Source organism: Macrobrachium nipponense, chromosome 11 (assembly GCF_015104395.2).
Source record: "Macrobrachium nipponense isolate FS-2020 chromosome 11, ASM1510439v2, whole genome shotgun sequence".
Taxonomy (NCBI): domain Eukaryota; kingdom Metazoa; phylum Arthropoda; class Malacostraca; order Decapoda; family Palaemonidae; genus Macrobrachium; species Macrobrachium nipponense.
Window position 1 is genome coordinate 60,094,860 of NC_061087.1, and position 13,394 is coordinate 60,108,253.

Genomic DNA, 13,394 nt, shown 5'->3' on the forward strand with positions numbered 1-13,394 from the left:
ATGTCCAGGGGGCAATATGATTTTAAGGAACTTGTTTAAATGTAGCGAAAATGTCAAGAAAATGTTTTTCCGAGTTTTTGTACAAGTTTTTATGGCATGTATTTGGTTGTCAGAGCGAAACGAACTATGAATAAGCAGAGAGTATGTTACAACGATAGCCTACAAAGACTCTTGGGCATTCCGAGGCATGCAAGCACATCCGCTCTTTTTATGGCTTTTGGTCAGCCATCTTTTCAAGAACTGAGACGCAAAAACATCTACATATGTATATGCCCTTTTAGCAGGAAGAATCACTTAGTTTCAATATCCGCATCTCATTCATATCATAATTTTCACCTCTGTTTCATAATCATTTCTCATATTTATTTTAAATTTTATACTCTTAGTTTTTGGATACTTTTTATATGTTTATGTGTGTGTGTATATGTATGTGTTTGTCTATGGCCTTTTTTGTCCGAAATAAAGCTTTTGAATTTGAATTTGAATTTGAATTGATGATTCAATTGCATGATTGCAGATGCTTTATGTAGAAAAATAGCCATAAATCTTTTTGGGTAATGTATTCATGCTACTAAAGCAAAATTAACTCGGGTTTCATGACGAATTTCACGTTGCCTTTGTTTTTTTTTCTTTTTTATTGAACTACCAAACTTATAAAATACGGGTGCAGAAGTGAAAAATTTATATGTACTATTTGTTCAGCAATATTAAAATAACGGCGATTTTTACACATACCTACTACAGAACCTCTTTGTACACAATATTATCAGTTTGTCCACAACTTAATTTCAAGTTGGCAGAGTCAGTTGCTCTGCTCATCGCCACATACAGTTGGCCATGCGTGAACATGGGTGATGGCAGAAACACACCAACACGATCCAAAGTCTGGCCCTGCGACTTGTTTGCAATGAATGAGAAGGCCAGGTTGATGGGAAACTGCATGCGCCGTAACTGGAACGGAAACTGGTTGTCTGAAGGCATCAGAGGAATCCGGGGGATGAACAGACGTTTGCCAGTGTGAGGGCCCGTTGCTATCACTGTTTCGATAACGTGGGAGTTCAGCTCCATAACGGTGTACCTCGTTCCGTTGCAATGTCCATTGGCAGGATCGAAATTCCGAAGCAACATTACCGGGCAGTACTTCTTCAACGTTATTTTGTGCACTGGCAGTCCCGGTGGATTTAAGTTATTAAAAAAATCTTGCAGATATTGATGGTAATTTTAATCTTCTAACGTGTCCTAGCTGAAATATTCGCGACTTTCTCCGGGGAAGTTGTTGATCATGTGCTCGTTGACACTATTGACGACTTCTTTGGTTGAAGCTATTACAGCTCGCGAACATAGCCCCGACGGGTCCGCATTACTCTCACTTAATCCATCAAGGACAAACTTGCAAATATCAGAAACAGAAGAGGATTCTAGCACAAATTCAGGGCTATCTTCAATCGTATTTCTCGGAGGCTCAATGTACGAACAGTTCCCTGATCCTATGTCTCTGAGATAGGATGCAAAGGTGGCATCGGATGAAATGCGAACTCTCATGTCGAGTGATAGTTTCAGTTCTGTTACTGACTTCCAGATGTATGATGTCTTCAAGGTTGCGTTGACTATCTGTGCTCGACTTCCGCGTTTCACAACGGGAAGAATTTGTTTCCAATCACCAACAAACAGAACGCAGATTCCTCCAAACAACTCTTGATTCTTCCTAATGTTACGCAATGATCGATCCAAACATTCGAATAACAGTTTGTCACCTTGGCTGACTTCATCAATTATGATCAAGTCTGTCATCCTGAAGAGCTGTGCACTTGCATGTTGGTCAGACACCTGGCAAGTGGATTCAGGAGTGATGTTGATGGGAATCTTGAAGCGAGAGTGAAGCGTTCGACCATTGTCGAGTAAGGTAGCTGCAATGCCAGAAAGAGCAGTGGCTGTACGACTTTCTTCTCCGAGCGAAGAAAATCTATTATGGCATTTATCATAAAGTAACTAAGTCTACGGGAATAACCAGCCTCGTTTCGCGGCCAGAAACCCTTCTCACCCCCACAAAGGAGGGGGGTAGGTTAGATGAAACCACATTACAAACCATCTTAGTTGCAAAGTTGCATGCCCATCTGACTAGCCGTTTGGCACAGACAGACAGACAGACAGACAGACAGACAGACAGACAGACAGACAGACAGACAGGACAGACAGACAGACCAGAAGACAGACAGCAGGGAACAACCAGCAGACAGACAGACAGACAGACAGACAGACAGACAGACAGACAGACAGATTATAGCATGATACTGTTCTCGGGTGTGGATGTCTGCGTCTTCCAGAGGTTTGTCTTTTAGATAAGAGTGGTTCGTGGTGGAAGTTTTCTTTTTCTAATAACAGTTATGGCTTTGGACCATCAATGGATGGTTTCGTTAGTCAGTTTTTTCAAGTTAGATTTTAACGGAGTCTTTCACATTCACAATTGATCCCTGATCCCCTTTTCCTTCCGAGAGCGACCAGATTTGCTGACCAGCAGGACCAATATGCAGTTAGTGTACTTCGTATCGAACTTCAGTTCCCGAGGTCCTTCATTCCTCACTCAGAGGATGTGGTTGCAGTTGGAACTTCAAAAGTCCAAGCGAAGAGGTAACGCATTACTACCCATACACAATTCATTTTTAGTAACTTATCTCTTCCTTCAGTATTTCCCATTATCATCTGTTACTTCTTTCCAATTAAGTAAGTATAGCTTAGTTTTACCAGACCACTGAGCTGATTAACAGCTCTCCTAGGGCTGGCCCGAAGGATTAAATATTTTTACGTGACTAGGAACCAATTGGTTACCTAGCAACGGGACCTACAGCCTCTTGTGGGATCCGAACCACATTGTATCGAGAAATTAATTTCTATCACCAGAAACAAATTCCTCTGGTTGCGTGTTGGCCGAGCCGAGAATTGAACTTCGGACCACCGGGTTAGTAGTCGAGCGCGAATTCCGCTCTTCCAACGTGGAACCTAATTCTTTCTAATGAACACCCTATTTTTTGGACACTTGAATTTGAAGCTAATGGCCCCTCCCCTGAAAGTTTATTTCTTATAGTTGAGTTTAATATAGAATTTAAGCCAAAGGCCAAACACTGGGACCTATGAAGTCATTCAGCGCTGAAATGGAAATGGACAGTATAAGGTTTGAAAGTTGTAACAGGAGGATATTCTCGCAGTTGCACTACGAATCCAGTGTTAGGAGAGGGTGGAAAGTATGATGAAGAAAGAGAACATGAAAGGAGGTACAGTAAAAGGGACGCAAGTGGTTGCAGCTAGGGGCCTAAGCGCGCTGCAAAGAACCTTAAAGTAATACCTGCAGTGCATCGCATGAGGTCTACTGACGGCACTACACCCCTACGGAGGGTTTATATCATATGAATAGGTTCTGAATAATTATAATAATTATAATAATAATTTATTATAATGGGGCAGTAAAAATACCATAATACTCAAATGACCTCCGTTAATACTTTTTTTGTTTAAAAATGGGTTAAGGTCAAAATATTTACCACGACTTAATTGATGTTAAACATATAAAATATTAATGGCCTTCCATTTTAGTGAATAAGCTATTAGAATTCAGGATCCATGTAGCAGGACAGTTGATTTGAAATGCAAATTATTTTATAGAAAAAATGTAACAATCACTATTGGATACAAAATGGACACACACTGTACTCAATGGTAGTACTGATTTGCACAAATAGAAAAAAGTATCTAAAGTATTTCCGCCGAGTTTCCACTGCAGTTTAAGTTTCTATCCCTTTAACGTAATAAACTTTAGAATAATAGGCTTTCAAAATACCGCTGAAAACCTTTTCTACCATATTTTGAAAATTATGAATATTTTGAAAAAACATGAAAAAATCTGAGTCTACCCTAATATGCGTAAGCACCCGGGTTCCCCGTTAGTAAAAATAGCAAAATATTTCAGAGCGCACTATGTATTAAGCAACTTAAAATTAAAATTTTCTTTAGTATGGTACTCAATATCTTATGTACAGTGACAGAACGAAATCATCGCGTTCTACAGAACCTCTTAGTTTTGCTTAGTTCTATGAACCTTTGAAGTGCATTGAATTGAATATATAATTTTGGCCAAAGGCCAAGCACTGGGACCTATGAGGTCATTCAGCGCTGAAACGTTGACAGTGAATGGTTTTTAAGGTGTAACAGGAGGAAAATCCCACAGTTGCATCATGAAGCAATTTTTAGAAGGTGTAAACTAAGATGTCAGAAATACGAAAAGAGGCATAGTATAAGTTTAAGTAATGTCTACTGAGCATCGCACGAGGTGCGGAGGTGCACTGACGGCGCTACCTCGCTATATGAATTGTATGAACTGTTAAGCCAAGGACTGAGGTACTTACGGCTATTCAGCGCTTAAAACATTAGAGGCAGTTACAAAAACCACAAAAAGTAATAGAGGGAGAGGTGACAAAGAATAAAGAAAGGAAGCGGGAATGGAAGTAAAAGGCTAAATAAAAAGTGGGGCGTACAATAGTAATTCTTACGAAGCACCAAGGGAACTGACAGTAGGTGCTCTTTTGCAGGGAGCGAACTTTACATGTCTAAACAAAACTGTTCTGTCTTGTCATCAGTTACCCAAAACATTTTGTTCTTAACTATTTTAAAGCACGAAGAGTTACTAGTAGTTATGTACCGAATATTTGAATAAACAATATAACTATCGTGATTACTGTTAATTAAAATGGTTACCATGTGGATTTTTGCATGAGTGGGCGTATAAACACTTGCTACTGAATAATATGTTAAAAGTTACAATAATAAACACGCGCTCAAGATAAACAAAAGGAAGCTTGATTGGTGTACAATCGTGAATAGAACCCTGAAAAAAACGAAGAAAGGATCTGTAGGCAAAACTTCGATTAAACACCACAATTGCACTATCAAATAATGGTTGGAGGGTTGGAAATTAAGATCGAACAAAGGGCTAAACTGAAAATGGGTTGTAGTCAGGTTGTCGAGGGAACTGGTACAAATACCCTCCAGTAATGCGAGACAAACTTCGGGTAAAAAATACAGCGAGGCTTAGAGAATCCCTTATATAATTTAACTATTGCCCTAACTAAAATCCATCGTAGAATTAAATAAAACTTTTAATCTTAGTTGAAAAAAGTTTAATAGTTTGAAAAAAAAATTATTTTCAGCAAAATATAAAAAATTTTTTTAATAAAAAATGAAAAATAAATTCGGACCACCAAATTGCCTCAGCCCATTTCAATGTACCTGTCAAGAGCAAAAGTTTGTTTAATCTGAAAAGTTCATAAGGGATCACAAGCTTATAATAAAGGCATACCTACAAAACCAATTTTTTCCTAAAGATCTTTTCGACCCATTTTAAAATGTTTTGGTCTGATATAATTTGAGAGCACCGTGGTTCCTAGTTGCAAAACATTTTTCAATGTAGTAGTTTAGACCCCATCTCAAGGGGACTTGTGGACTATTACAAACTCACTGTTCTAACCAGTTTCATTTATTTATCTCCAAATGTTTAGTGAAAAATTTTACAGTCAAAATGTACTTGCATTATAAAACATGTTGGAATAATTTAAAAGTGATACGAAATAACCCATCTACAAAGAAAACGTAACAATCTTTTTCCAAGGTCTTGTAATACCTAATTAAGCAAGTAATGTAAGCATCAATAAGCCTGGTGTTCTCGAATTAATAAGATGAGGTGTAAGAAAAACATTTGCCGTTTACATGAACTTATATTTAAAATATTAGACTGATACCAAAGTTAAATCTATTTTCTTTTCACAAATTATCTGCAACAAAATTATCACCATAGTACCATTACTTCAACAAAGGTATACGTCGACTTATAAAGTATCCCTTGTGACTATACTTAATACTTTTATGGCTTTAAATTGGAAACTGACTCAAGGTTTAAAAGTAAAATGGTAAAATGGCAGGCAGCGACGAACATCGACTATCTTATAAAACAGAAATAAGACAATGGCACATTAGTAGTGTAAAAAAGGCTGCATTTACAGGGGGTAAAATTGTCCTTCGTATATAAAAGTTAGGGATAAAAGTGTCCTATGAACTAGTTTTTGTTCTATAAAAGTTAGCTAAAATTGCAAGTTAAAATCAATCTTCAAAACATTTGAAGAAAATGTCTAGTAAAAGTAAACCTATCATGGTCAAATTAACATCCATCTTCAAAACATTTGAACAACATGTCTTGCAAGAATAATGCGTGCTGACTTGGCATATCCACATGCTTGTATATCAGTTCAATCGCGTTACACAGGAATGGGAAAGATCTTTTAGGAAACTTTCTATCCCTGCACATGAAAGTTTCTAAACTAGAAGTTTCAAATGTGCTCTTGATTACCTCATCCACCTCCTCTTTATATCGGCGAAGTATCGCGACTCCTCTATTTTCAGTGGATTTCTGGCATTTGCTGCAAAGTCTCAAACTTCCAGGAAGTAATTCCTTACAAGAAAGGCATTTAAATCTCATGGTGGGTATTCTGGGGAGTAGCGGCCATTCCTTCACGCATGCTTCGCAAGAACAAGTAAAATGGTATTTTTCACACAGTTTCATTCTATTTACACGCGCTTGCTTGTGGAATTCTTCAGTGTAAGCAATTGTGAGCTCCTCGCCAACTGCTACTGGTCTTATGGCACGCATGATCAAATCCCGGCCAATTGTATAATGTCTCATATTGGGATAGCAGGAGTGGTTTATAAAGCTCAAAGCAGGGAAAACTCCAGATGCCACAGGTTCTCTCATCTGAAGAAAAGCAGAACGGTACGGTTAGGTCTTTACAGACGGGATATTTTACTTTAGCTATATATATATATAATTATAAAACTAAATCGTTAAACTATTTTGGGAGCATTGAGAATCAGACATTCGTAACATCACGAAAATAATTCGTTCAAAGCTTAGGAACCCAAGTTAACACCAAAAACTTTATAAATTATACAGTTGAAGGTTTTTAATTTTAATAAATAAACAGTTGAAGCACGGGGTTAGGGATGCTTACAGTAAAAAAACAAAAAACAGCCGCAATCAGCTTTTCACAGATTGTGCTAAAAACTTACTTTTAGATCAAAAATCTGATATGGATTGAAATGAAGCTTTATTGCATTTGCTAGCAACACTGCACCTGTCCTCAAAATGGCACGCAGGTCTGGCTCAACGGGATCGCCATTATCATCCACAAAAAATCTTTCACTTTGCAAAAGCAGCTTCATCAGGACGAAGCTAATCTGACACTGCAGAAACAGAAACTCAAACGAGCTACGATCTTTATTCGTGCAGAGATGGTAAACCGCTCTGAAATCGGAGGAAATTTTAAAACTCATGGGGGCGTTGGTAGCTAAATGCTGGTTGTATGCCAATTCTTCCTTCCTAAGGTTCTCTATTAAATCACAAAATTCAGAGTAATTGCAAATCTTCAGCATCTTGATGGCCAAGTTCCTCTTCGTTAATTCTAATGCCATTAGTGTAGGAAGAATCTTACATTCAAGCCAATGATCACCAGCAAGACTTTTTGACCGACACTCCTCACTACAAAATACCACCTGTGAAATAAATACTTGCGTCAAAGCGGTTTTACTATCCACTTTCAAACAACACACTTCATGACAGTGTGTAACCCAACTTATACCAATCGAAGACAGTTATCAGCCCTGAGAACAGTTTTTATGAAAACGCTAACTAGAGATTTCTTCCTAGCCATTGTTTTCCTATATCAGTGCTACCAGTTAAAATACGAAGATAAGCCATGTCTAGAAAACTGAATTACTCCGTACTTAAAAAAATTAATATTCAGGTCCAAACCACTATATGATTATATTTATAGATACCCTTTTGAAAAAGACGAACTAAAATACAAGCATTATTTCAGTGATTGAAGGTCGACATAGGGAATACTAAAAACAGGGATTATTCTTAAAAACTTGAAAAATAAAAAAATAAGAGAAATCCAAACTTTGGTACCACTGACTATTAACTCAGGATTTGAGATTGTAAAAAAATAATTTAATGAAATCGTTATACCACTTTCTACAGTGTGTTTTACAATCCATAATACAAGGAGTAACAACTTACCTCAGTGCAGTCAGGGCACGGAAGCAAGAACACACACTTCTTGACGCAATAGGAACAATACAGGTAACGCTTGTCGGGATCTATTCCAAGGCAATATGCCGCCTCAATGCCGATGATTTCTCCTACAACACAGGATAAAGAATAGTTAATAATTACTTAATTATATATGGTATTAATTATTCACATGCAAATACTTTTGTACACGTTAAATCGGAAAATTGAAAAAGTTTACTCACGAACAAACTGAGGCTTACCTGGCTTTAAGTAGCCTGTAGCCACGAGACCTTTACCCTTATTAGGGACATTGCAAATCCTGACTTTTTTTGATATGTTTACACGCGATTTTAAAAAAGGCTCCGAAACTTTTAGAGCTGCTAGATACTCTACTATATCATCTGCAGAGGACTCTTCGGGACTCTGCTGTGCAGACTCCTTTTCTTTCTCTTTCAACAAGTGAGCCAAACAATTTTCTTTCCTTTCATTAAGCTTTGCACCAAACTCCTTTGGATAGCCATACATAAAAGCCATATTGATATCTTCAATACAGTATTGGTACATCCCAAGATCATACAGCACGGCAGATCTATTAGAGTAACCAACAGCCAAGGATTGAAACTTTCCTTGTTCAGAAACATCGTAAGTAACACCCGAAGCATCCTGCGCCTCCTTACTGGGTCTTTTAATAACTGGGTGGGGAGAATTTATTATAGCCATATTGTAACATGTGAGTGCTTGGTGTAGGTCTCTCCTGCCGAAGTGTGCATTCCCAGTTTGTCGGTGCATATTAGCTTTTTTATCACTCTTTTCTGATAAAATCAATTTTGGGTCAAGATATTTATGGGATTCGTCTAAACTCCATATGTAAGAAAACAAATCTTGAAAACTCTTTAGACCGTGGACTTTGCTCTTGGCCAATAAAAGCTTCAGTGGATCACACTGAATATCCTGAGCTACTTTCTGGACCAAATCTATGAAAGAAGCTTCCTCCATTTTGTCAATCTGGAAAAGGTTCATATATGTTACTTTAGGTAAAAAAGCCAATAGTCATCAAGCATTGAATGCTAATATATATTGTCCAAAGTATTCACAACATTGACAGCCTTGAAAAATTTTCTAGAACGCACGAAGAAAATACAGATTGAAATGACTTCATTATTAGATTCCAAGGCTATATATACAATAATATTGTAATGCTAAATATTCCCCGTTACTGATCATTTTAGAGGTTGGAATTACAAGAAAATGTTTAAAAATTATTCACATAATATTCACGGACCTATTGCTCAACTGAGTGATTTTTGACAACTAAACCAGACATATTTCATCATGAATATTGTGTACGAAGGTATCACCGCTGGGTATCTAGAACAAGTTAGAGGTCAGATGTTGGCGGTATTGAAATATGGCTAGAAAATTTAGAACATTCAGAGTAGGAGTTCATTAGCTGAAATCTCCACTATCTAGCAGCCTCCAAAAGATCTTTCCTTCCTTTTGTGTAAGGTGAAGGAAATTCTGGAAGTTGTACTATTTCCTAAAATCTAATCGCCTGTTTCTTATAACAAGGGACACTTAAAAAAAATTAATCCCACGCACAATCGACAAGTGAAAACAATCTCACTAAATTTGATATGAAAATACATTGCAAATTTTGCAATGTTAAAACTGCAAAACAAAACCGTTCAGATACTTAAAAACACGATATAAGTCCGAAGTAATTGGAATTTCTCAGATGGATTCGTTCAGAGATATCTGGTAGATAGAATGAATTTGATTGTAGTACTATCACGACGACAATTTTTACTTTTTCCTTCATGAACGTTAATGTTATTACATCATCGTAAGTGGTAAATGTAATTATTTTAGTTTCCACAAATATTTGTTTGTAGTCCAAAGCATTTAAAGTTAGCTGACGCCAATGGCAGTCAATGATGTGACGGCTAAGGTAGGTTGAGCAAACTAGTTGCATCCGCAAGAGCTTTGTTTGTTTGTTTGTATGGTGTTTTACGTTGCATGGAACCAGAGGTTATTCAGCAACGGGACCAACGGCTTTACGTGACTTCCGAATCACGTCGAGAGTGCACTTCTATCACCAGAAATACACATCTCTCTCCTCAATGGAATGGCCGAGAATCGAACCCGCGACCACCGAGATGAAAAGCAAACACCAAACCAACCACGCCACTGAGGCGCTCGCACCCGCAAGCGTGTTATTTATGATGTAAGGAGCCATAGAACTTGGAGCGGGAAAGGGCAAGTCACTGGATACTGGCTTACGTAACGGATTTCACACCATTACTTTGAAGTTGACACGGATTGAATGCTAGTTGCTGTTTACAAAGCTACTGTCTTTAAATATAAACCTTTATCAAGGTTAAAGTAGCATGATAGCTCAAAGATTTTCTGGCTATGATCCCATTACAAAGCAGTTCGTAGTTAGCCTACACGCCTGCATTACGCTGCCGTGAGGTCGCAAAATCTCTCAACACATCAGCATGTTTTGCATGATATAAAAATAATTGCCTGTTCAACCCATAGTTATTTGTGTTAATTAATATCTTTTACTTAACAGCTTTTTTCATGAATGATTAGTGGATGAAAACCGATTTTCAAAAGTACAGACTACTATATCAAGAGAGCAAGAATGACCCCAGACTGTTTGAAATTTTCCGCGTCTTTTTACAATCTTTGAATGTTACGGCAACTGTTCAGTGACTTCAAGATTAGTGTATGAATTTCTTATTGAATTAACTTGAGTACAGTGGCCCTTCGAATTTGATCTACCATAGTGCAGCACGATCTTGGAAGCCATCTCGCCCCGTTTCCCTGGTATCTGTGCATCGACACACCGCTCCTTCTGCCTTCCCCATCACAAGTCCGTCACCAGTACTATAATATTCTCTCTCTCTCCACCTCTAGAACATACTTTAAAATATATATCACTCATTCTCCCAAAGACAATATAAAGAAATTTAGTTATAAATAGGCCTATGGTTTCCCGTAAGCAGGCTTTGCTCTCTCTCTCTCCACTTAAACATTTGAAAAAAATATCACTCAAATCTATCAAAGTAAATATAATGAATTAAGTATCTATATATAGGCCTATGCTTGTGCTCGCTCTGTCATATTTAATTCTTTACTGTATTGTTCCTACACGATTTCCACAAGTACTGCCCAAATTCCAAAACATTTTCTCTAATCTTTTAAGATCTGTCTTTAATTCAGTTCAGTGTCAAACGTTGCTTATAAGTAAGGTTTCACGAATAATATAGTCTGTTACTACATTCTAGTATAAATGATTTTAGGACTTCTACAGAATCTTTATGGTGTACAGTTAATGGAAATCAAAAAGAAACAACCGCTATGATTTTGAAGCTCCGCCCCCTTTCTAGAGCTGCCAGCTGTGACATTGAGAAATGTGTGTATTGTACATTCTTGTATTGTCTCGCTACCTTGATCCCAATGGAATTTTCCCCAAATTCCTAATCACTTCTTGCCAGTGATGAGGCCTACATTAGGTAAAAGTTACGAAAAGCACAACACACAACTCAAGACAATTACAACTCAGATCGACTAACAGACTGGAGGTACAAGGATCTTGTCCTAAAATAAAATTTCAAAATCACCTTTCAAGATTATGTATTATTGGTAATTTAAGCCCTCATTCCGCGGTAAAGTAAACTATGGCAGTTGACGTTTTTCTAAGTTATTATACTTACTGAACAAGAATTTAAAGTAATATTTATTCGGTCGACTGTAATTAACCAAAAGGGGCCAGTACTAAACACGGCGAAATATATTGGACGCCCCGATCCCTAGTGGATGTCGTATTTGCGGTTACGTTTCTTGCAGGGTAATTCTTAAGAATAGTTCCGCACGGCCTGCAAGGAACGTAACCGCGGATACGACATCCATTAGGGATTAGGGCGTCCAATGTATTTCGCTGTGTTAAGTGCTGGCCCCTGGGGGTTAATTACAGTCGTCCGAATAAAAATTACTTTAAATTCTTGTTCAGTAAATAAAATAACGTAGGAGAACGCCAACTGCCATAGTCTATAGTCTATTTACCGCGGAATGAGGGCTTAGAATTACCGTATTATCAATTCATTAATAAGGCACCTATACCTTATGCATTTTGCGCTTCCCAGTGTTTTAACAAATTAACAGAATACACATGTCGCTGCCTATCCTTTTTAGTGGATACTGTCGTAAATTAAAATAAAATCAAGACTGCAACGTGAACTATCAAAGAATCCAGTGCAAGCTAAGCCTTGTAGCTATACTTCCAACTGCTGAGACAGGTTTTGCAGTTAAAAGAACTTAACACTTCCTACTTACTGAACAGAGGCATCTTTATATCTAAAACTGTTTGCTGATCACAGTTGCGGAAATTATCAGAGACATTCGTATACTTTTGTGCCTATACTCCAGTTAATACCTCGGATTCCGACAGTTTGTTACAGTCTGATTCGAAAGAAGTCAGATACAAACTCCTCTGAACAAATTATAAATAAACTTCCTCTTGTCTTGTGTCACTACTTCGCAGGGAGTGTTAGGTAGGGTGCGATAGCCTAAAGTGGATTGAGTTGGAAGAACAGATTGGATGATTAAGGTAGGCCAAATTACTTACGGGTGGTGATATTTTCTGATCCGGTTCGAAATATATCTCAAGATTGAAGACAAGCGATGTTTACTTCGTACTAACCGAGATACCTGAATTTTGGCCGAATTAAACGGCACTGTTGGGTATACTTTTGGCTGAATTTAACGGTATAATTCAAAATACTCTTGTTGAATTAAACGGTATCAGTAAACAAAATGAACCGTTGCGTAATTTCTAACGCTACGTGTATTTAACGGGAGGAGTTGATTATACAGCTTATTTTGTCTTTAGATTTCTCGTTAGCAGATCTCCACTGACAACATATTCGACTAGGGTTCATATACAATAACTTTTTTTTTTTTTTTTCTTTTAACCCGACAGAACTATCCTAAAAAGAGTTCCTTACAAAAACAAAATCTGTATGTAGAATGTTGGACTAATTATATGAAAAAAGCACATTCAGAGAGGCAAAGGAAGAAAATAAGAAAAAAAAAAATATATACGTGGACTGAAAAACTTGCCGTAATGTCTCCCCGAACAGACCTGCTCGCCAACTAACTGAAAAAACAACAACGTCCCAGACCCAATTCTTTTCTTCTTCCTGTAAGAGAAGCTCATTCGGGTGTAACGGCTGTTTCTGGTAACTGCCAGCTGCTTAACGATTGTCTGGTACCC

General features: G+C 37.6%; 2 protein-coding genes across 2 annotated transcripts; both read right to left on the reverse strand.

The window, feature by feature from the left end:
- Positions 1 to 1,239: 1,239 nt before the first annotated feature.
- On the reverse strand, positions 1,240 to 2,637 carry LOC135208840 (ATP-dependent DNA helicase PIF1-like). The gene is made up of 2 exons (XM_064241412.1): positions 2,582 to 2,637; positions 1,240 to 1,963 (listed from the first exon to the last, which is right to left on the reverse strand). Exons 1-2 carry the CDS (start codon positions 2,635 to 2,637, stop codon positions 1,240 to 1,242), a joined length of 780 nt encoding a protein of 259 aa, XP_064097482.1.
- Positions 2,638 to 4,206: 1,569 nt separating this feature from the next.
- On the reverse strand, positions 4,207 to 13,266 carry LOC135206257 (SET and MYND domain-containing protein 4-like). Its single transcript, XM_064237650.1, has 5 exons — positions 13,223 to 13,266; positions 8,374 to 9,118; positions 8,120 to 8,241; positions 7,108 to 7,590; positions 4,207 to 6,793 (listed from the first exon to the last, which is right to left on the reverse strand). Exons 2-5 carry the CDS (start codon positions 9,107 to 9,109, stop codon positions 6,203 to 6,205), a joined length of 1,932 nt encoding a protein of 643 aa, XP_064093720.1. The 5' UTR covers positions 9,110 to 9,118; positions 13,223 to 13,266; the 3' UTR covers positions 4,207 to 6,202.
- Between the last annotated feature and the right edge of the window lie 128 nt (positions 13,267 to 13,394).